This window comes from Pezoporus wallicus, unplaced genomic scaffold (genome assembly GCF_028554395.1).
Source record: "Pezoporus wallicus isolate ANWC-B61680 ecotype Strahan unplaced genomic scaffold, APGP_CSIRO_Pwel_v1 scaffold_6445, whole genome shotgun sequence".
Classification (NCBI taxonomy): domain Eukaryota; kingdom Metazoa; phylum Chordata; class Aves; order Psittaciformes; family Psittacidae; genus Pezoporus; species Pezoporus wallicus.
This window is the reverse complement of record NW_026641753.1, coordinates 1,061,723-1,085,063: the sequence shown is the minus strand read 5'-3', so window position 1 is coordinate 1,085,063 and position 23,341 is coordinate 1,061,723. Positions and strand designations below refer to the sequence as shown.

Here is a 23,341-nt window from a genome sequence, read left to right as displayed (position 1 = left end):
ATGGTACCTCTGTCTGGATTCACAATGCAGATCGAGGATCAGAGGATGTAGAGATAATGCAAGAACATTGGATTTGTAATATCTACTGGTTTAGCACCTCATTTTCTGAGCTCATACTTCCATGATATTTTTTTCTTTTGTTAGTAGAATCTTGAGAATGAGTCAAACATTGAAGAAGGGGTAACATGGAATTAGGATTTCTCTTTATCATGCATAGGAGTTGGTATTAGAATTACAGTTATAACACCAACAAGCAAGCAAAATACAAGACAGGAATGTTTGGAATTGTGCCAAGGCCCACACAGACAAGCCACAAAATCACTGCACCTTTTGGCTTATGGATCAGGGAGCAGCTGCAGCAGTGCCAGCCATCTATTGAAGTGTTCCTCTTCAGGCATTGCTCTCTCACTTGACAAATTAAAAAGGAAAAAAAAAGAAAACTTTGAAGGATCTGTGATTTGTCACATCTGAGAGTGATTAACACCTAAGTGGGAAATTAATCTTTTCCAGATAATGACCCCTAACATGCAGCAGTGGTAGTCCACAAGAAATAAGCTAACACTTGAAAGAGCAAGTAATAATCCATTTGTTTTAGGGAGGATGCTAGATTTGTGTGATCTGAAAAAAAAACAATTCTAATAAATAACTCATTTTTCTTTAAGCAGATCACCAAACAATGACTTATTTGATCTGAACAAAGCACGCTTAGATAACAATGGAAGTGCTTGGTAACCATTATGTGAAATGTAAAATTTAGGAATACATTTATAAAATTCTCATGAAGAGAGAGGAAAGCAATCAAATACTTAAGTCTGAAAGCTGATAACATAGCACTTTATTATAGCAGTTGGTAGTAGATCTGGTAGAGCATTAATTGCTGTGGCCCTTCAGATCAGCAAAGACGGTTGATGGTGTAGTTATTGCTGTTACTGCTTTAACTTGGAATAAGCGAAGAGGAATACAGGTTGACTTATACAGTCCTGCAATTAGTACTTCAGCGAGCCAATGAAAATGTCATTAGAACAGCCAGAGCGTTTAGGTATGTTGGGAGAAGTCTGAGTTGTTCTGTTCCTTGAGCATTGCTTTGATAAATATACTTCCTAGCTTTTGGATCTACCTCCGAAGTCTTAGAATGTAATAAAAACCCCAACACTGAATAAAAAATGAGCCTGCAAGGGGAAAAAGAAAAGTCCTCTTGTATAAATATGCAATTAAAATATGGGTTAGTTTATGGGTTGGGGGGGGGTAGTTTTATTTTATCTACTCAATATAAAATACTAACCCACTTTGCTGCTTCTTTCCTCTTTATGAGAAAATCAACAAAGGGGGAAAGGGTCTGTGATTACTAGAGACAAAATAAAATTGTTTTATTTGACTCTTTTAACAAACCACCCTCACTTAGCAGAAACACACATGCCAAAGGAGTTTTTTTCCAAAGTTGTGAATATTTCCTCTAATTTGAATTCAGCCTTAGGGCTGATGAACTGTCTTGAATCCAAAACAAGATGAAAAATTATGTAGGGATGGCACTTCAATTTCAAATGTCCTTCTTATTCATTTATTTATATCCTCCCCTTTTCCCTCTTGTCCTGGCTTCGAAGTCAAGCCAAACTCACAGTTTGCTTTGCTTTTGTTTTGAGACCTGCTAAACTCCCTTGGTTTTCCCTGTGGTTTTCTATTGGATTCTAAGCTGGCTTCAGTTTGTGGTTCTGAGCCAATTCCAGGTAGCCTGGGATTACAAAGAGCAAAAGAAACTGCTTTGTGAACTCTGGCAAAGCTAAACTTGTCTTCACATTTCCAGTCGAGAGAGTAGGCCTGGTTTATAACTATTCCCTTGACATAGGGAATTACAGATCTTAGTTTCAGTGTGAAAACATAGGCAATTTTATTTTCTTTGTACTATCAAGTAATTCTTTCTTTTCTTTGCCTCCCAGAATTCTGCCTCAAAATTGAGAAGAACAATGAGGCTGATCAAACTGGTGTTTCCTTTTGCTCATGAGTGAAATATAACTGTTATCCCAAACTGACTAGATTAAAGGAAGGCTGCTGCTTCATTCACTGGAATTCCTGCAAAAGTTGCCCTTTTCTGAATTACCAGCAGTAGCACTAACTTGAGTGGCTGGTACAGCATTCATAAAGCTTTCAAGTCTGTTGCTGTTGACTTAGTGAGGGCTTCCTTCATCATGAGCCTGAATAGATTTATTGTCTAGGTCATGGAGTGTGAACAAAAGTGATAGTACTCACCAGGCACTTAGTTTTCTCAATTCTACTCAATTCTAATTGTAACTAATGAAAAGAGGACTACATTTTTAGGTCACGGTTCCAGGAAGCATTTTAAATAGAAGTAGCCTCCAGGGCTTTTCAAAATACAATCTAAATAATGCAAGATTGTTAGAATAAAATGCAACACTATTAAATAACACCAATGGACAACTATTCAAAGTCAGTCTTGATTAGCCTAGGTCATTATTACTGAGCACGTATGACCTTAATTGCACTCAGTAATACTTGTAGTTATTCAGGAAAGCTAAGAATCATTACTAATTAATTACTATTGATAATACTCGGTGGATGTATCCATATTTTGTGGATTTTCAGTGCTGTATTAGGAAGCATTGAAACTTTCTGAATATGTTTTATTTTCTTCCTACAAAGAAAGTAACCCCTTTCAAAAGCAAGTAGTTTGGGAGAGTGGACTTCTGCTCACTAAATCATGTAAGTATTTCTGAAATGCCTACCCCAAATTATGTGTTTTTTTTGCAGTCCAGAGAATTTTTGTTTCATGTAAAATAATACATTCTGTGCAGTTTGTGTGGATGAGATTTTGTTATAGCCTCTGAAGTGAAAGACATCATGGCAATGTGCAGGGTGAGCCTTTCCACTCTGAGGTAAGGGACAGAGAAAATATCCACCCACTTCATTACATAAATTTACAGGTGACATATTTAACAGAAGGGGGTAAGGATGGGGAAGTGTGTGGTTCTGCTGAATATTTAACACTAATGATGCTGAAAATGGGAGTGTTCTGAAGATTGCCTGTTGATTTGCCTTGCAAATACCTCTTTCTGCAAATACCTGCTTGTGGCACACTCCTTTGACAGGGAGCCATTTGCACAGTTTTGTCAGTGCTTGTTTAGCATGAAGCTTGGAGTCGTGATAAAGTGTCCCTATGGATCTTTATTTTCTTCCCAACTACAGGCTTACTTGACAGAGTGACATGTTTAAACATTCCATAAGAAAAGATTTGTTATGGGGCATGTTGGATTTTTCTGTTATTATTATTTTTCATTTAAATTAAAAGCATAGTCTTGATTCTAATTGGAGGGGGGAAGCAGCCGGGATCATTAGTGTCAGGGTTTGACTGATGGATCACTTTCCAGGTGCACAGGGCACTTTTTGTCTGCTGTGCCACCTCTTGCCTCAGCTAAACCGGTTTGTGGCAAGGCTGCGAAGGAAGAGGCAGCGGCAGTACCTCCTGCCCGAGCTCTCCACATTGCCCTTCAACTACCCAGCACCCTTGGGTTCACTCCAGGCTTTTTTGGTTGTAGGGCAGTCAATTAAAATGACAAAATGATGCATGGTGGGAGGAAGGGCCTCATTATGTTGTTGCTTGTACTTTGTAGCTTCCCATTGCACCTTATGAAGGGCAGAGGCTGACAGCCTGGCTTGCAACGATCCTGTGTAAAGTACAAGATGCTTCACAGCAACCACGGCAGACACCAGTTTGGGGTTTTTTATTGTGTGTCTCATAGCTCTGATAAAGTTGCAAGCCTGAAGGAAGTCAATTTATTCCTGTATTCGTGATTGTCAGGAGTGGAAGCTGGGCTAGTCGTGTTTATTCTACACTAAATTAAAACCAGTTGTAGATCGCACTGCGCTCACCTGGGCTTGACCGGGTTCTTTGGCCGTAGAGCAGGCATGGTTTGAAGTGCTGGGGGTTACATGTTTCAAGATTCTAAGGCCATATTACCTCCAGTCTGACCTGTGTAACCGCTTAGAGGGCAGGCGCTGGGAGCACCGGTGGCAGGGCTGAGGGGTGGCCCCGGGCTGGGCGCTGCCAGTTACAGCCGGTTCCTGCCGGTTCCAGCCGCTACACAGCGGGCAGCGCTGAGCCCCTCAGCGGGGCTGAGGGAGCCTCGGGAAGGTGAGTTCAGGAAAGAGCAGGGCAGTGTCAGGAGTGAGGGAAGAGGAACAGCCCCAGGGCCGTGGAGGGACCCTGGGGAGCTGGTGTTCCTGACAGGAACTGCAGCCGTGCTGGAGCTGGGAGGACGGAGTGGTGGAGAGGAGCCGTTGTGGACACGCCACATCCCACTATTCGCCACCCCTGCACTACTTGGAAGGAGGGACAGGTAGAGGAGTAAGAAAGGAGGCGAGGGGAATGTGGTTTAGTTGTTTTGTCTTTGTCACAACCAAGCCTATTTTAATTTGTAATTAATTAAAATAGTTTTTTTCCAAGTCTGTTTTGCCCATGACAGTAATTGGTAAGTGATCTCTTTATCTTGACCCATAAGCTTTTTCATGTTACCTCCTCCTTCCCATCCTGCTGAGGGGGAGTGAGGGAGCAGCTGGGTGGGTGGCTGCAGCTGGTCCAGGTCGACCCACCACAGTATCATATGCTATAGGATTTTATATAGAAATTTCTTCTGGGGGAGGAATTCTTTCTGCAGCATGTGGTTTAACATCCGGCACATAACCCTTCTTCTCAAATGTATAGCACCGTGTACTGGAGTGAAATATTAAGGTGGGAAAGAAAGAGGTAGAGGAGGAGTGCGTATGACAGAGGAAATGGGGCAGTGTATCCTGACCAGCCTTTAAGATGCCAACAGGTTCCTGTTCATAGATTTGAAAGCTCAAAAGACCTGCTGTTCTGGGTTACATCATGTATCAACAAACTTTCTACACAGTTCTTCATTATCAAATCAGAAATGAGTCTACATTTTCTCATAATTCCCACATGTTGGAAATGCACAGCATGACAGTCACTATTTGAGCGTGCAGCAGAAGTGCTTGGGAAACGGAGAGCTTAACAAAGAGCTTACAGTGCTGAAACAAGCATGGTAAAAAGGAGGTAGAATAACTGAAAATATCTTTTTGTCCTTGCAGAAACTCAACATATTGCATGAAGGTGTCCATGTCCTTGACGGTAGCTGAGAATGAATCTGGGCTGTGCTACAACAGCAAGATCAGATATCTGGAAAAATCAGAAGTCACTAAGAGAAAGACAATCTCTTGTCCTGATATTGAGGATTACAAAGCAGCCAGTAAAGAGCCGGATGTGGTGTGGTACAAGGTAACTATTGCTGTTGTATTGCTGTTGCGCTGAAACTATACAAAACTTCTGTTTTCAGACTGAGGCTTAGAGATGACCTTTCTGAGCCTGCAGTGGTTTGTAACTGGTCTGGAAGAAGTTTTCCCAGTATTACAGAAGTACTGTTAAAGCACAGGCAAAACTACCCAGGATAATCATTGTCCAACAGAAATCAGGAACAGTGAGCATGGTCCGTGTAAGAGGTTACATGACTTCTCTAAGAGTAGTACCATGTTCCCAAACCACTCTGCTTCTGTACCAGTTTCCACCTTAGTGCGATGTCTCCCTAACTGATACTGTAGTAGGAACAAAGGGAGGCAACCTTCAGTGGAGTCGAAGGTGTATCAGCACCACCAGCTTCAGTAGCGCTACCCAGTTAGTTTTTATGAAGTCTGTTGGGTAATTTCACCAACATTTGTTTGCTTTTACCAAAGCCCGCTGGGTAATTTCACAGAGATGCCTTTACTTTTTCAGGGTTCCTTGAGTAGTTTTACTGATGTCTGTTAATTTTAGCTGAAGTCTGTTAGATACTTGTACTACTCAGCAGGTGACTCAGCTGGCTGCACCTTCTCCAAGGCCTGTCACATAGCACACACCACTTTCAGGAGCGCATTTATGAGTGGTGTGTTGTTGTAGCTCTCCAAGAAAACACAAGAGTGACTAAAATATGGGTTGTCATCGAGATGTCAGGTACCAAGACAATAGAAAGGTCTGGCAACTTTTACCTGTTGTCTAGACTGGGACCACAGTCTGATATTTGAAAAAGCCCTTGGGTATGGATTGCTGCAAGAAACAATGAAGAAGAATAAAGAGCTGAGAATCAGAAGGGACAAGAAACAGTTGGGCAAGAGGAAGAGCCAACTTGAGGTTTGTGGAAAATAGAGTTTAGACTGTAGGGATAAAAGCAGAATGAGTTTAGGACAAACTTGATTCAGGTAACGAAGGCAAAAACATGCAAACTAATTAAATCCTAAATTTTGAGTGCTTGATTTGCCAACCTTAATAATGTTCTTTAAAGATAGTTATTTTGTGTGACATAAGTAACATGTGCAGAACTGCTGATTTTTTTTTCCTCCTTAGCAGGTTGCATCAGGAAAGAGCAATTAGAAAAGTCATCTATTTCAATTTTTTACAGAAATCTAACATGTTCTATCTTGTAGTAACAAAACGTGTTCTGTAGTACAAAACAAAGTACTGTTAGTATAAACAAAGTTTTCCTTTCAGCCACTGAAGCTGTTTATCTTGGCATATGGGTAGATATCTTCAGTGCTGTTCATACATAAAATATATGTATTCAGTTAAGTCTGAAATCTTGGAGAAAAGAGAGAAGCTGTTTCTTGCCCTACCTACCTAGGTATTACTGAACACCAGATCACTGAAGATCTCTTTTCTTTGCAGAGCACACTGCAGAAATAGTCTGTCAGGGATAATCTTTAGCTGTCATGGAGCAGAAGTCGTTCTAAGGAAGATGTATGTACAACCCCAGATCAACAATGCTTTGTGCTGACCAAGAAAGGGAACAGAAAGGTCTTTGTTCTGTACACCCACGCATGTTATCTGGGTTGCACACATAGGTTGCGTGACATGAGGCTGGAGTACAACAGCTGACTGACAAGTCACCACTGTGCTGTAACTGAGCAGAATGTGGTTTGATGATAATGGTGAGACAGCTGAAGTTGACAACTTCATTATGAAGTTTAGGTTGATAATGAAGAGCCATTAGTGGAATAACCTGCTACATATACTTCGTTATCCATAATTAACAATAATGTACTATCAGTTCAGTTCTTTGACAACACCTGTGTTATCTGGGGATGAGTCAGGAAGCTCAGTAATGTGAAATGCCTGTATTAATGTTATGCAGAAGGTACATAGGTTATCCTTTGAAATTTACAATGAGTGCTGTGGTAACCCCTACAAAGTGCAGTCTGGGACTTAAGATCATGCTCTGTAAGGCAGAAAAAAGCAGGTCCCTTCTCCCAAAGAATAAAGTGATATTCTGCTTCGGATACAACCCTCGCTTTCTGAAGAAAGCATCTGTTTCCAGTCATAACATACTAGATCCTTAAGTATTCTCCCTCTACCATTGTGATTGAGTTTGACACGTACATGAAGGTGTAATCAGCCATCTTCTCGTGTAAATGTGCTCTGGAGGCACTGGGGGGCTATTCCTTTTCATTACACTGAAATATTCAGGGAAATTTTTCATCCAGAGAGTGTAAGTTGTGCAAAATAGAACAGTAGATATATAAAAACAAGGAAGTCCTCGAGGTTCCTTCTTTAAACATTTGGCTGAAAAGAGAAATCCTTTTGTTAAGGAGAACCTGCGAGTTTGCTGGTAGTTGAGGAGCTTGGACTCGTGACTGATGAAATACTGTCAGACAGGACAGTAATGGTGGGAGTGCACCATGTGCAGGACTTGCCCTGCCTTCCAAAAGGCTTCTCTGTGTGGAGGGATTAATGAATCTCAGCCAATAATTGCATTGATTTACAGGGAGTTAACTGTAATTTAAACATGCTCTTAAATAATTATGCCTGAATAGATTTCTGCATGGATACTATAGAAGTAATAAAACATTTGCTGTGAGGATTTGTTTCAATAGTCATATGAACTTTACTTCTGGCCAGAATTACAGTGATGAAACAATTAATTCCACTGATCTACACACAACTCTGTTAGGCCTGGGAGAACAGTTTTCACAGGAAGTATAAGGATTCTTTTTAAATAAATGCATGTGTCAAGTCAAGATTGATTGAATGAACAGGATTTAACAGTAAGAACAGTTTCATGAAAAATCAATTGGCAGAGGAAAAAGGTATGTTACATCTTGAATGTGGAGTCTTGATCCATTCCCACTGTCTCTTTCCTTCCTCTAGGTTGAAGGAAGGGCTGTGAAAATAATCAAAATGTCAGGTGAGAGGCAGGTAGTTCTTATCTACCCTACAAAAAAAGAGAGTTAATGTGATGCTGCCTCTTGAATTTTGGGAAAAACAAAAAGAACCATAGTAGTGCTTAAGTTAATTATTGGGGAAAAAAAACAACAACCCAACCAAAAGCATTTAAGATGTCTAACGAAAATAATTAGGCGAGAAAAAGAAGTTTTCAGATTCTTCTAGCAGGTAAACATGGTGCAGAATCAGGAAAGAGCAAGTAATTTGTTAAGCAAGCAGAGTTGTGCCATTGAGCACTACCCTTTTTAGAGAAATTAGCAGATCTCTAGCAGTAAAATCTAGGTATGAACCCTTTTTTTTTTTAACTTGTTTTTTTCTCAGCTGTTTTTGTTCCTAAAATACAGATTGTTGTGATTTCCCAGCTTCTCCCCTTTTTGCTTGTAGGTTTGTGTATTGAACTAGCCTGTGAAAACCAGGCATTTTCAACGTATGTTTAGAAAGCCTGCATAGTCAGTAGAAGAAAATCAATTAGCTAAAATTTGGGAAAGAAAAGCTTATAAATAATTTTTAATATGAAATGTTTTAAGAAGATACAAAAAGAAAACAATTAGAAAATGAATGGTACCATTCCAACAGAACAGTTCCTCCCTGTAAAACCACAATAGCGCCAATGTTGTTTGTGCTATATCATTAATCTCTGTAGTAGTAAAGGTGTTGCCCTTCATAGTGCAGATATGTCGTGTATAAAAGTATAAAGCATATGAAAATGTATTTCTGATCTCTTTGCTCCCATACTTTTAAAAATAGACAGTATAAAACTGGTAACATATCTAAGGGTTTTTCAGTGCTGTACTGAAAGAAAGGGTGGTTATCTGAAATACGCTTACTTTGTGTATTCTGGGAATTGTATTCCTTCTAAATTAGGATTGAATAGAACTGAATCATATTTTCTGCCCAGTGTTCAGATTTAGTTACTCCAAGTAGGTGGTTGATGTACCTTTAAATAGGACTGAAAAATTGAGTGCAAATCAGAAAGGATATAATGGCATTTTCTGGCTCAGAGCTGTGTCCTGCATGCGTCTCGAGCAATGTCAGTGTGATTTAGTAACAAAAATAAGCTCTGATTCCTCTTAACACAGCAGATAGGATCTGGATCCTAATCATTCTCTGTCGTGGGTGAAGTAACATTCATATGCAAGAGAAGATTACTTTCCTTACAACAGAAACAGAAAGATAGCCTGAACGCTCTTGTTACCTGCAGTAGTACTGCTCAGTATCAGAATTTGAAATCTGACCACATTGTAACTGAATTTGGTCTACTGGGGTGCGGGTAAATGTTTCATTTTCAAGCGCAAGGCCACATGCTCACAGTCCCATCTTTCTATTTCTTTATTATTATTGTTTAATTTAGAATCTGACATTGGATTTGCAATATGTATGGAATCCTTTGAAAAAATGATGTTTGTGTTATCTGATCTCTTGCTGTCATGCAACATATCTGCATGTCAACAAGTTTTCTTGTTTAGTCGTTTTCTTAAAATAAAGCTTTGTTCTATTTTGTTTGCTGTATTTCTGACACTGCTGTTACAGTCAAGCAGAAAATGGGGCATAGGTCTGGGCTATTTACAGGAATCTCTGAAGTTGCTGAGCCTGAATGTCGCTGATGCAAGATTGTTAGTTGCAGTCTGTGAGCTTATTCCATGTTGCCACCTTGAGACAGGGAATAAAGGGCTGTTAAATGTACTTGGGCCCTATGTTGCTTTGTGTGCTCTGGGTACAGAATTTGACAGAGTTTCCAGAACTGTGGGCAGTACTGCATGTTTTAGAGAACTGAGAAGAATGTGATTTTGTGGGCAGGCAGAGCAGGTTTGATGTTAAAGTTATTGAGAGACAATAAATGTATAATCTTAAGGTATCATTTTAAAGAGACAATGTTCAGATTATGCCTGTGCTTTTTAGACTAGAGCATTCGAGGAGGTAATTAATCACGAATACCATTAGCGTGAAAGGTGACTGATCTGGCTGCAAGACACAGTATATTAGGAAATGGAGAGCCTCTTTCTGTACTGCATCACACACTGTACGGAAGGACTCAAATGCTGTTCCAGTAACACCACAATTAGTAGTGGTGAACCTAAATCTGCCAAATAACAGCTGAGGTCTGCCTGGCAAAGTCACTGAGAGTTGCAGACCATTAGTGCCATGTACTCATCGTAGGATGCACATGGGGTGATGCTAAAAAGAGCCCAGTGACAGGAAAAGTCTGAATCAAAGCTTATAAAAAACAAGACCATAAGGAAGCCATGCTTCTGGATTCTCTTGCTCACAAAATTGCTGTTGTTCTTGCTGTTCTCTTCTGTTGGTAAATGGTTCTAGCCTGAGACTTTGTGTAAAGTTTGCCTTCAGGCTAATTCATACAGATGTTGCCCTTACTCCCCTCAAACAGAGATACATTTTAATGGTGCATCCTAAAGGAGAGGTCTTAGCTGTTTTTCATCATGAAAAAGAGAAGATACTCAACCATTGCTTCAGGGCACCACATATTAAACACTGCCCATGTGATACCGTAGGAATTACTGAACCCTAAAAACATTTCTGTTTAATTTCTATCTTCAAATTAATTCCAGTTTCAGATCTTTGTGCTTTCCAAAATTATACTTGAATTGGAATAGCAAAATACATTGAGATGGTTGTTTACTTACATATACTACTGAAAATGTGATCCAGTCACACTGTCTTATGTCGTACAAGCTGGGTAATTCTGGCAATGGATTTTTTTCTGCAGGAATGTAAGCCAAAAATGTGGAGAAGCGTTGTAATTCAGAAGGGAAATACTCTCTTAATACAAGAGGTCCAGGAAGAAGATGGAGGAAATTATACTTGTGAACTGAAGTTTGAAGGAAAGCTTATACGAAGGACAGTTGAATTGAAGGTTACTGGTAAGAATCTTTGTTATATGCGTACAGAAAAAATAAAGCTTTGAAATAATAAGAAAAAGTGGTTTTTACATGTCAGTGAAACTGTTTGATATAAGGCCAAACCAAATCCCAGTTGCTGAGCAGTCCCAAACTAGGGGAAATTTATATCAAGATCTTATAAATTTCTACAGGTTACTTCTACCTTTTGCTCTATACAAAACCTGGAAATGCTGGTTATAAAGCAAAAGGTAGAGCAGAACTAAGTTCTCCCTGCACACTGTAAGTAATTCAAACTTCAGTTTTGTCTTCAAAGTTAAGCAGAGGAAAGGCTGACTGAAGCTGTAAACAAGCTTTTGAGTGATTGTTCCATATTTTTAAGCTTTGGTTTGGTTTATGAGGATCACCCTCCTTAGAGTTTGTCTTTAGTGAAGAATCTTGATGCGTGGATTGACTCCACAACTCGTTAAAAGTTGTAAAGTTGGTATGCTTTTTATTCAGCGCTGAGACGCACGGGGATAATTCCTCAAAGTCATGCGTACCTCAGTGTTGTTTCCCTGTACATTTATTCTCTAAAGTTATATATATTCATAAGGTTGCACAATACGCCTATACATATTCATGTCCTATCCCCGCTTCGTATTATAATGAGCCAGAAGGTCCTCTGCGCCTGCACAGTGCCCCCTCTGGTCATGGGCAGGGGTCTCAAAATGAAGTAAGTGAGTCTTCCTCCTCTGGGTAGGGGTCTTCAAGATGAAGTAAATGAGTCTTCCTCTTCTTGCACTTTTCACCTTTTTAGTCTTTATGCGTGGCCTTAGAGTTTGATCAGTGTCCCAGCCGTAAATCCTCTGCTTCTCCCCTTTATCAGTAGCTTCAGGCGTCTGCTTATTAACAGGACCGGAGGTCTCTGTTCTGCTTAGCAGGCATTTACAACAGATAGTCCTTTTGTTTAAACAAATTCCTCTAACCCCCTTGTACAACCCCCCTTGTACAACCCCCCTGTACTACCCCCCTGTACAACCCCCCTGTACAATGGTCAACCCTCTGTATCAATCTAGTAAAACCTATTTCAAGAATGAAGTGAGGAACATTGGCCTGTCAGGGGGAAAGTAACTTACTTATCAGGAGATCATACATTGTATGTTTCTGGGTCTGTGTAGTAACCTACTAGACAATAGTATTTTTCTGTCTCTTTTTGTCAGATCAGAAATGAATGGGTAAAAAATGATTACCTACTGATATATTCTTGTTCCTTTTCCATTCCACTGTACAGTATGACATCTATAATTATTATTTTGCTGTCAGTGTCTGTGGAACTTTTCAGGTGTTTGAAAACAGTTGAGGATTTTTTCAGCCTTTCACAGGAAACAATATAAACAAATGGTTACATATTTTCCCCTTTGTGTTTTGACATCCTGATTAAAATGGGGTCATACTTAAAATGGTGATAAGTAGAACTCTCATATATGAAATGTGTGTATGTATTTTTATATCAAGCTAATATGTTCTTGAAATTCAATTCCTCCCTTTATTTTGTGTTAAATCCATGTTTCTATTCTTACCATTATTCCTCATTTTAAATGAGTTCTTTTCCCTGTGTGCCAGATTCGTATATCATGTGATGCTTTATTGTCCATTTTTGAACATGGGCAGATCTCTGATTTGACCTACCTGACCCAGACCTGTCAAATGAAGATGTAATACCTGCCTTGAGGATAGTTGCTATCCTAGGTAGCATGCTGGTTTTCAACCAGAGTAGGAACTGAGTTTAACAGAGTGAAAATGAGATGCACTTAATTCAATTCCCAGTGATGAATATTTTGTAGATAACAGACATTCTGTGCTCTCCCTCTCATCCTGACCTTGCTAGAACTCATGTGTTCTCTTCATTATTTGAACAGTGTGGTATATTCATACACAAAGTTAATGAATTTGTCTTAATCTAACTATAGTATGCATTATTCTTTGTTTTATTAAAAGGTTTATGACCTGAATAAACCTGTAAATATGGAATATAAAAGTCTTCTTAATTTTGCAAAATGCTTGAGAATTGTTCCCCTTGTAATTGGTGTGAAATTCATATTACATTAAATTTCCTTTAGTTTATAAAAGCACATTTATTGGCAAACACCTTTTCCAGATTTAAGTGTTTGGGAGACATATCTGATGTTATGTGTTTGCTGGTTGAATCTCTCTAGGTATCTCTGGAATAAGCTAATTCATGTAGATGGCAACCTGAAAGTATGGATTAGAACCATGAATGTAATAGAGCCATGCAAACATCTTATTTTACAGCTTGGCTCTTGACCAAGTTTATTTCTCTTGCTTCAGTTTTGTTTCACTCTGTGAATTTTATATGCATGTGGGTTCAGATCTTTATGGGAGAGAGGTTAAAGAAAACTCAGAGAACTGGCAGCAGAGGATTACTTCTGTTGTGTGGCTGGCCATGTCAGGTAGAGGTTCCTGAGGCAGATCATATCAGAGGCTGGGAACAGGTACATGACATACTCGGGGACTTCGCTGAAGAATATGTCACATGGGAGGCAGAAAGAAAACTACATACTGGTGCGTGTAGTTGTTTACACACATCCTGACAGTTCCTCTAACAATACAGATTTTGAAGAGCAAGACTCTGTTGGTCACTGCTAGCAGCCATGGTAACCTGAAATTGTTATTAAAGAGTTATTCTGAAAGTGGAACAGCAACTCCACGTCTCCCTCAAGGAAGGAGAGCTGCACTGCCATGGAGAGAGGGGGCTGGGTTAGATTCTCTGCGTTCTTTCAGAAATTTGCTAAAGCGCACCATACTCGAAATACCAGTAAAGTCAATTGAATTATTTACTTCATCTCTTAATTGTAAGACAAAGATCTTTCCTATTTTAAAGTTGTATCAAATCTGGTACATGAGGTTTTTAGTCCTTTTTGGAGATTCTGGTAGTTATGGAAGTGGCAATATGAAATAACTAATACTTGTAGGTGAATGCAGTGTGGGCATCTGAAGAGTGAAACGATATCAGAGTACATGTAGTGCTGATGTAACAGAAGTCGGAATAATGGAAAGCTTGGGAAAAATTTGAAGGTGTAGGAGCCAGAAGCAACAATTTAACTTGCTGTTGGTGAAGGTCATCAGAATAGTTAATGATATGCAAGACTAGTGCAGCAGCTTTACTGAAGATGTGATTTCACAAGGCAGCTTGATCAAAGTTAATTACAGACAAGAGAGCAGTGGTGGACTGGGTGAAGAATGACTGTGTATTTGGTGTTTGTATTAATGTTGCTTAAGCATTTATTGCAAGAAGAGTCTGCTAGGTGAGAGTTTTAATTAGGGTCAAAGCCCTGCTCTTATTAGTTAGTAATCCAGTGAGTATTTAAGTGACCATTCAGTGAAATCATTAGAGCTATTAGAATATGCTGCGTTAACTTCCTGTGCCAGAGTGTTGGGGCAGTTGTCTGAGGGGCTGTGGCTGTGCAAGGAGAGCATGTGCCCATCTTCAGGCACTGCTTTCCTCTGATCCTGTCTTGCCTTCTCACTTTTGCACACCCAAATGGAAGATCTGTGTATCAGTTAGAGGTAGAAAGGAAGTAGGAAATCCCTTCCTTCTCCCTGTAACTAAGTCATAATATTAGCAACTATGAGATGATTTGTAGGAAAAAATCTGGAGTCATAGATGGAAACTGAAAGCCATTGATATAATGTCTGGCCATAATAAGAAAGGGAAAGTGAACCGAATTGTATTAGCAGAGCACAAAACGAACAGGTAAAATGGCATTTGTAGAAAGGGATGGTTGGACTACTCATGGAGTAATGTATGTGGATGGCAATGTTACCGTATGGTTTTGGTGGTTAAGGTAAAGGCAAGTTTGCTTAAGATGACAGAAGGCTCTAGTGGCTGTAGCTCTTTGTGAGGAAAAGGCTTGCAGCCTAGAATATATTCAAAAAGTATTTTGGCACAAAGTATTTTTAGAGACAAAATGCTAAGCTACAATACAGCACTAATGAGCAGTGCCTAAATCTTGGTGTTTGGGTGCATTTAACAATAATAGATTGTCAACAAAACAGCTTTTTCATCACTAGTTCTTCATGGGTTTGTTATATTATGCAGACAGATGTGAAACAAGTCTCGTCAGCCTTTTTGCTGAAGAAATATGACAACAGTGTTATATCTTAGCAAGTAACATATGACCTTCAGTCTATGTAAAAAATATGTATATATGTTTTCACTTTGCTTCTTGGTAGTTTTGTGTTGGACAAACAAGTGAGATTAGCCAACTGCGATCCAGCATTCTACAGCCTAAAAATATAACAGAAACTCACTTTTTAATTAGGCCATAAATTAAAGTGCACCCACATGGAAAACCCAAACAAACTAAGTTGCAGATAACCAACAGTATCAGAATTTATTAGTTTTTAATAAATTTACAGATATTGAGGAATGTCAGATGTCATAGGCATTTTAATGACTCTAGTTAAATGCCAGTGTTTATTGAAGACCCATTTTACTATTCCAATAAAAAGAAAAACCCAAACATAAAAAACCTTGTTGGTTTTGAAAGGCAATTTATGCAACCGCCTGCTTTCCCCAGCCCCACCAGCCAGCTTACTCTGTCTTGATAAATAGGAATGTTTCAGTAGCTTTTGGAAGCAAAAGGTGCCACTGAAAAAAAAATGCCTGCTATGTTTACCTGCTGCTTCAGCACTATTTTTTCTGTTTTGGAACACTAGTCTGTAAGGAGACAGGCTGAGAAGAAGATGCAAGCAGATGTATGTTGGAGGTTGGGGAAGAGGTGACCCCCTTTTAACAAGGAGCAAGACCTGCTTGGGTGGGGGTGGCCCAGATGTACCTTGGCAGATGTGGCTATTAGGCAGGTATCTGCTTTTCCATGGACAGCTATGCTAGTGGGAAAGGTTGGCTTGCTCTTTCTGCTGTGTGTGAAATGGGTGATTTGTGAGCTTGTACTGATGAATTAGTGTCCGGTTTGACAGCAGAAGGTGGCCATCTGACCAACTTCATAAACTGCTGGTGTTGGATTGGATGACACTCAGGAATTATTGGACTAATCTGTCCAGCAGTCCTGCCCTCCAAGTTCCCTTCAGCCTCTACTCTGTCATATTCTTCACAGGCTGCTAAAATGCCTGGCTGTTCCTAAAAGTCATTTATGCAGCAATATTTGTTTTGACCATTGTAAATGACAAATTATTCCACGTGGCTACATGAATTGGATGATTCTGCCTGAATTCACTCTGCTCATAGCTTTTCAGTTAAATTCTTTCAAATCTCATTGCTCACTTTTAAGATTACACCTGCTACGGTTGCTAGATTTTCTTTGTGTGTTTGGGACCCCTTTATTAGCACAAATAGTTGATGGTGATTTGCTATTGTGAAGCCAAGGGGTGAATTGGATTATAAAAGTGCAAACGATTAGTCATACTCTCTAGGGGCATACAGAGACAACCTACCACAGAATACTTGAGGATATGAGCTAAAAGTGTGTCCACTATTTGGTGGCAGTTGCTTTTCTGCACATTTTAAATCCTATTTTTCATTATTTGCAGTGGAGTCTAGTGACAGATTGGCAGGAGACGATGGGTGATGATCAGTACGTCTGTAAGTGCACTCCAAGCCTTATCAGTTTACAGTAGATAAAGTATTATCAACATGATCATACAAATAACATGTTGACTGACAACATATTTGGCTGTTGACTGTTTCCATAGCACAAAGCGTTAAGATAAATTAAAAGCTAATTTGAGCTAAACTGAAACATGTCGTTTTGAATACAAACTGTTTACTTTTATAATGTAACTACAGGAATTGTTATTTGCTTAAAAATCTGAAAACAATTATGATTCTATCCCAATGGCATCATGTTTTGGCACAAGCAGTTTAGTAATCTGTAATGAATTTATGAAATGCTTCAGTGTTGCTTAAATAGTTACTTATCAAAAAGCCCACCCAGTTTTATCTCTAAAAGGTCACTGAGCTCTGAATATTGTTGTGCAGATGGGAATTGGGTATACATAAAAGCATTGCCTGCATAAGACAAAGGTTAAAAAAAGCAGGTGGCTGAGGAATAAAAATGAAAGTCCTGAATATATTCAGCAGAGTTTTCTGCAGCAGAGGTACTACACTAGCGACATGTCTGTCTCACAGAGCTCTGGTCTGTAGGGATTCCAAAGTTAAATCTGAAGGATCTTTTTCAGCATACCTGGTTAATATGTTTGTATGGATTTTGGTACCCAATGTAACTCTGACATCTCTGGCTGCCATTGCAGTCTGTAGAGGGGGCAGAGCCCTCTCTGTTTCAGGCCTTCAGGATCTGCTCCTCCTCATATACTTGCATGGCCAGTGCTGACAGGGATGGGAAGTGTTTGCTGTACTTGGAGCTGTTTCCCTTTTCCTGGAAACAGCTGCTCCTTCTAGAGAGCTCTTTTTTTTAGCTCCACATTTCCAAATGGAAAATTTCCCATGTTTAGGGTTCACCAGAATTGTATCACATCTACAGCGGTGGTGAAGCTGTCAGCAGCTGTTGGATCCAGGAAGATGCTTCTCCTTTCCCTTCTCTCTCAGCTTGGCAACTTTAGTTCTTCCTTCCCTGCCATGAACAATGTTCAGTTCACACTCTATGCTTGGCAGTCCTCTCTACTCTTGACATATGGCCTGGGGTGCCTGTCCCCCATCATATCCCATGTTAGTGCTCTAGTTAGAGCTCACTCTTGGCAGGAAATGTACTGATTCCAGCTGAAGGCCCAACTTCTGTTCTCCAAAACTTCATGGTAAACTGCTGGAGTGCAGTCAGAGAACATTGGCACTTTCTATTTTAGAGCCTAATTTTGTACTTAATAAACTATTTTTATCTGTAAGCCATGACTCCCTCCCATACTTAGTAATAAGGACAGCAAATCACAGTGCAAAATGCTTGCAGAGTAAGGGGTGGTAGATGTTTGCACCCTGTTTCCTTGGCTGATGTGAGCTTGTATCTCACATCTCAGCCTCAGGAAGGTGCAGGGAGAAGGGGGCTCATGGTGTGGCTTCCCTGGTGCCTACCAGAGTGCCACATGGGGCTTTAAGTATGATTCTCTAATAGTGCCACAAGGTAAGATAAAATGATTAACTGACCAGAGCAGCTGAGATCGAATAAAGTATGCATTTTCAGATTTTCATCAAACGTAGCATAAGTTATGCTGTGTTTGATGAAAACATAGTTAGGGTTGATAATAAGCTGGTAAGATTTTCAAAGTGACATTTTTTTTTTCCTTTTTAATTCACGGTGTTAGTATGTGATTGGCCAATGTACTGTATTTATAATGGAAGAGGCAGCAGGGCCTTCTTTCCTTCTGGAAAACAACTGAAGAAATCTATTGTTGAGGGGAGGGAAATATTTGCAAGCAGAAAAAGCAAAGAGAAAAACAGCTTGCTTGTGACTACTGTTCTAGTAAGTGTGAAAAGGAGGTACTTTTCAAATTCAGAACAGAAATCTTAAAGTGAATAAGTTAAATCTGCAGAAATTCTATACTTTTGGGAGGGGAACTGCAGATTGTTTGAGAACAGAAAGTCCTTCCTGTTCCTTTCTAACGTTGACATGGTAAAATATATAACATTTACATCATACATGAAGTGAAATTTTCTTGCTGCTATAACTTACACATCTCCATAGCAAGACTGCATCTCTTCTATTTGCTGTATCTTGCCACAGTCAGGGAATCACTCTTTCATTAAAAGTAAAGGATAGAGAAAAGCCTGCCCAAATGAAATTTCTGTAGAAGAGTCCCAAACATTAAAACACCTTTAGTAGAAGACACTGTTTGTAGCATTTCCTCTGCTTCATTGTCATATAAATGAAGCATTTCATCTTCTAGTATTCCTATTTTCTAGAGGAAACCTTCCTTTTTGTGACAGAAACCAAGGCAGAAATGGGTTAAGTGCTGACAAATACAGTACTAAAAGACCAGGAAATTAATTTCACAGCTGGGTTCTCAAACTATTGCTGAAATAACTGTCTATTTAAAGCTACATATAGGAAGTGCCCAAAATTAGAGTTTGCTTTTGATATATTTTATGTGAATTGTATTAATTTTTATCAAGGTCCTTGTTTTGTACACATTAGGTTTCTGTTTCTTACAGTAAAGTATTTTATCTTAAACCTTTAATTTGGATTCTGACTTGTTAGTTGCCTGGCCAGCAGCATCCAGTTACCTGCTGTAGACAGCTGTTTCTGTGATCACAACACACTTAATAGCCACTAATTTCTGTAGTGACTTAGATTTTTCTAGCTACTTCAGGCAAACCCAGTGTGATCCAGAAAGAGTAATGTGGCCATTTACTTTTGACCATATTTGGAAAATGGGGCAATTTCCCTGCCTCTTTTGGTGTTCCTTGTTCAACCATGCAAAAACCCCAACATAAATCTGCAGCAACTTCTGTGTCTGCAAAGAGTCAACAGGAAAATTTGATCAAGAGCGAGGTATCAGTACAATGTGGGTGCCCATGCACCTGGAAGAAGTGACACAACCAGTCATGTTCTGTGTTTTAACATCTCCTTTTCACCCGACACCCAGCAAGGTCCTGAAAATTGACCCAACTCTGCTGGTTTCAAGAGCACCTTGTCAAAGTTAGTAAGTGGAGGATTTGGACAGTATCTGAAGGATGCATGTGCCCATTCATGGTTACTGTGTGAACTGTGTCGCTGTTGAAGTGACAGTGCAATATATCCACAGGGATAAAAGCTCCTTCATTTTTTGTCCCTGAAATAATCCAGATAGATGACTTTTCCATTCACCAGAGTGACCTGTTAATATAGGGTTCATGAAAAACGAGTTTGGAAGATAAACATTAAGTATTACCCCCATATTTCCTGGAGAATGTACAAGTAAGGGCAGTGAGAAATATAGCAATGTGCTGTAGTCTATGAATTATATATTGTGTCAGTACTCTTTGTGCTTTTACTTACAGCTTCACAAGCTGCCTTCCCAGCTCATGAACATGCAAAGTAATTAGAATGGCAAACAGTGTTAGTTTTTGCTGACCTGCGATGTGCCCTTGTTCTCTGTCGTGTTATTGAACATCATCTCTTTTTTTTTCCTTCAACCTTAAATCACCAGTTTGTAGTTTGTAGCATTGATTATTTGGTATTGCCTAATTTATTGATGTGGACAGCCAAGGCTTCCACACTTGTTATCAGTTGCTCATTTATCTCATGATCTGTTATTGTGCACAGCAACTGTAGCTTGCTGAATCACGTATTATATACTGTAAATGTCAGTTATGAGCTCCCACTTTAAGAATTGTCTTTTATTCTGGGAGCTGCTGAGCTGCATTCTCTATGTGTATTGTGCTTTCAATAGTGGAGGTGATTTAGTGTAAATGATAGGATTGTGGGGTTTTTGCCCACAACAGTGAGGTAAAGTGCAGCCACTGAAATAAACCTGTACATTTTCATTTCCTATATAAAAGAGGCTTCCTTCATCATGAAAGTGTAGGCTGGATGCTCATTTTTCTTTATTAATAATAGATAGGCAGATAGAAGCACAGACATGGAGTAACACTGCCCGTGCAACCATTTTGCTAATAATAAAATAGATACACTTGAGTGAGCAGATTGCTTTACCCACTAAAAATGCAGGCTCCCACCCTCCCAGAGAAACACTGCAAATCTTGACTCATGTTTTGTCTCATAAGAAAAGCATGAGAATAGTTCCTTTGAAATGACTGGATAAATTTTAATAGGTGACTGTAATAACTGTAGCTGGGGATTGGGGCTGTGTTTTCTCAGCACAATGTTGATGTTTTTCAGAGCTGTTTTGTGCTGCATAGCACTTGTGGCTGAGCATCTGAGATGAAAAGTTCTGTTGTGAAAGAAATAGTGCTCACTATTGAATTGTCAGCATTATTTCCCGTTGTACTTATGTGATCCTCAAAGGTGCCTTATTCAAGTGCCTGTTTGGCCTAACCCTGTTTAGCTTAAAGATCTGACAGTAGTAGTACTGCTTCAGACTCTGATGTTGCACTTATGAAGTTCACCAGAAGACTGAAGCTAATAACTTACCGATATTTGTTCTGTGCCTTGCAATTTTTAAGTTGAAAGGACATACAAAAATATGGTTGGTGTTTAAGTACCCTGTCTGTCTTTAGTACCATAGAGCTGCATGGAATATATGTTCTTAATTTTTGTCATAACCAACCAAGCTATTTTTTGTCTTTGATAGTATTGATTGACCTCTTGTAAGCAGGAGAAGAATAATTCTTCTGAAGAAGAATTCAGCTAAATTTGTATTAGACATTTATGACTCCAGTTTATTTGAAAGGGATAGGTAGCTACTAGGTTACATTAGACTTTCATGTACTGACTTATTTACAGTATGCATTGAGTGTTTTTGCAATGTATAGAATCATAGAATCACAGAATGGTTTGGGTTGGAAAGGACCTTAAGATCAACTATTTCCAACCCCACTGCCATAGGCAGGGGCACCTCACCCTAGACCATGTCACCCAAGGCTCTTTCCAACCTGTTGTTGAACACTGCCAGGGACAGAGTATTCACTTCTTTGGGCAACCCATTCCAGTGCCTCACCACCCTCAGTAAAGAACTTCTTCCTTATATCTAACCTGAACTTCCCCTGTTTAAGTTTGAACCCATTCTCCCTTGTCCTATCGCTACAATCCCAATGAAGAGTCCCTCTTCTGTATCCTTGTAGTCCCCCTTCAAATATTAAAAGCCTGCTATGAAGTCTTCATGCAGCTTCTGTTCTCGAGGCTGACCAGCCCAAATTTTCTCAACCTGTCCTTGTATAGGAGGTGCTTCATCTCCTGGTCATCCTCGTGGCCTCCTCTGGACTTGCTTCAATAGCTCCACATCTTTCTTGTGTTGAGGACACCAGAACTGCACACAGGAGGGAGCAGTGATTGCCAAGTGGGGAACAGTGATTTAACTTTTCATCTTTCTGTTTGGCTTAAAATGAAAAGTTCTCAAAGGTATTGTTTATGGCAAACCCTATAGGCTGAAGCACTCTGAGAAAGTGCAGGAAATATATTGCAAACCAGAGTGATTTAACAGTAAAATTAATAACAATACAGTTGTAAATTTGTAAGGCAGCTTTGGGTTCTTATCCTCTTATTTTTTTTTTGTATAGCCCAGCTATGAACCTAAATGACTGTTTCTGCTAGTAAAGGGCAGCATGATCTGTGTGGTCCCTGATTCTATTTGATCTTGGCTGGTGCTGGTTCTCTTGTGTGGGTATCTGTCTGCCAGGAATTGGTTTGAGATAATTTCATAAAGGCTTGAGAAGATAAAAGGCTTTTGGTTATATTGAAGCAGCATCAAGCACCAGATGGCTTTTCATCTTTATAGAGTACATATCGCATTAGCAATCCAGTTGTGGATAGCTGAGTTTCCCATCTTGGGCCAGGAATGCTTATAGTTTCTGGCAGGAAAGGAACCAATTTGCCATAAGCCATACATGCCCTTACAACTTCTCTGGAATACACTAATATGCTTCTTTTTCTTCCTAAATGGGAAGAGAGGTGCATCTGCAACAAAGAACGTGTGACCCTGCCAGGGCTTTGACACCTCTCTAACCTCTAGGTGGCTGTAGCAACTGTATTTACGCAGATGTTTTTAAGGAGAATATTGTTATCTGAATATATGTAAGTACATGTGACTTTGCAGTAAAGTGATCTTATTTGGAGATGTCATTTCAACTGTGCTTCTCTTGGCACACAGGATGTTACAGAAATACAGGCAACTTAAATTGTAAATGAAATAGGAATGACAGGTACTAAATATGTTCTTTGGCACGGTGCAAATGATAATATGAGAGGAAAGGGCCTCAGAAATAGCGTGGGAAGGATTAGATGGGCAGAGAGGAAGACCTTTGATACTTCTGCATTTTCTGATATAGAAGTCTCTTTGAAACTGGTGAAAAACTTCACCAAAGCATCAGGTTGATGAAGAGATGTCAGTTTTCTGTAAAAGTCATGAGTTTGGTCAAAGAGGAATGCTGGCATTTTCCCCTTTTGAAATACTTTTTTCCTTCCATGGGAAAAATTCCGTTCTGGGATAAACTGCAGCTTTTCTGTTGTAAGCTCCAGAGGAAAAGAGTTCACTGTTTTCCTAACTAAAAGTCTTTTTCCTTCACTTGACAAAGAAGCTGCACTAGAACTTCGGGCAGTGCTGCACTCAGAGGAAATACTGTGGTCACAGTCTGCGGGTGGGAAGGAAAGATGGTAGA

At 39.6% G+C, this 23,341-nt stretch overlaps 1 protein-coding gene across 8 annotated transcripts in view; it reads left to right on the top strand.

Annotated features, from left to right (window-relative positions):
* The window catches only part of IL1RAPL2 (interleukin 1 receptor accessory protein like 2), a 372,128-nt gene that overhangs the window by 197,673 nt on the left and 151,114 nt on the right, over nucleotides 1-23,341 (top strand). For all 8 annotated transcript variants that reach the window (XM_057425174.1, XM_057425177.1, XM_057425171.1 and 5 more), the window contains 2 exons: nucleotides 5,104-5,290; nucleotides 10,986-11,139. In XM_057425174.1, the coding sequence (XP_057281157.1) occupies nucleotides 5,104-5,290; nucleotides 10,986-11,139 (341 nt within the window). The remainder of the gene's footprint in view (nucleotides 1-5,103; nucleotides 5,291-10,985; nucleotides 11,140-23,341) is intronic.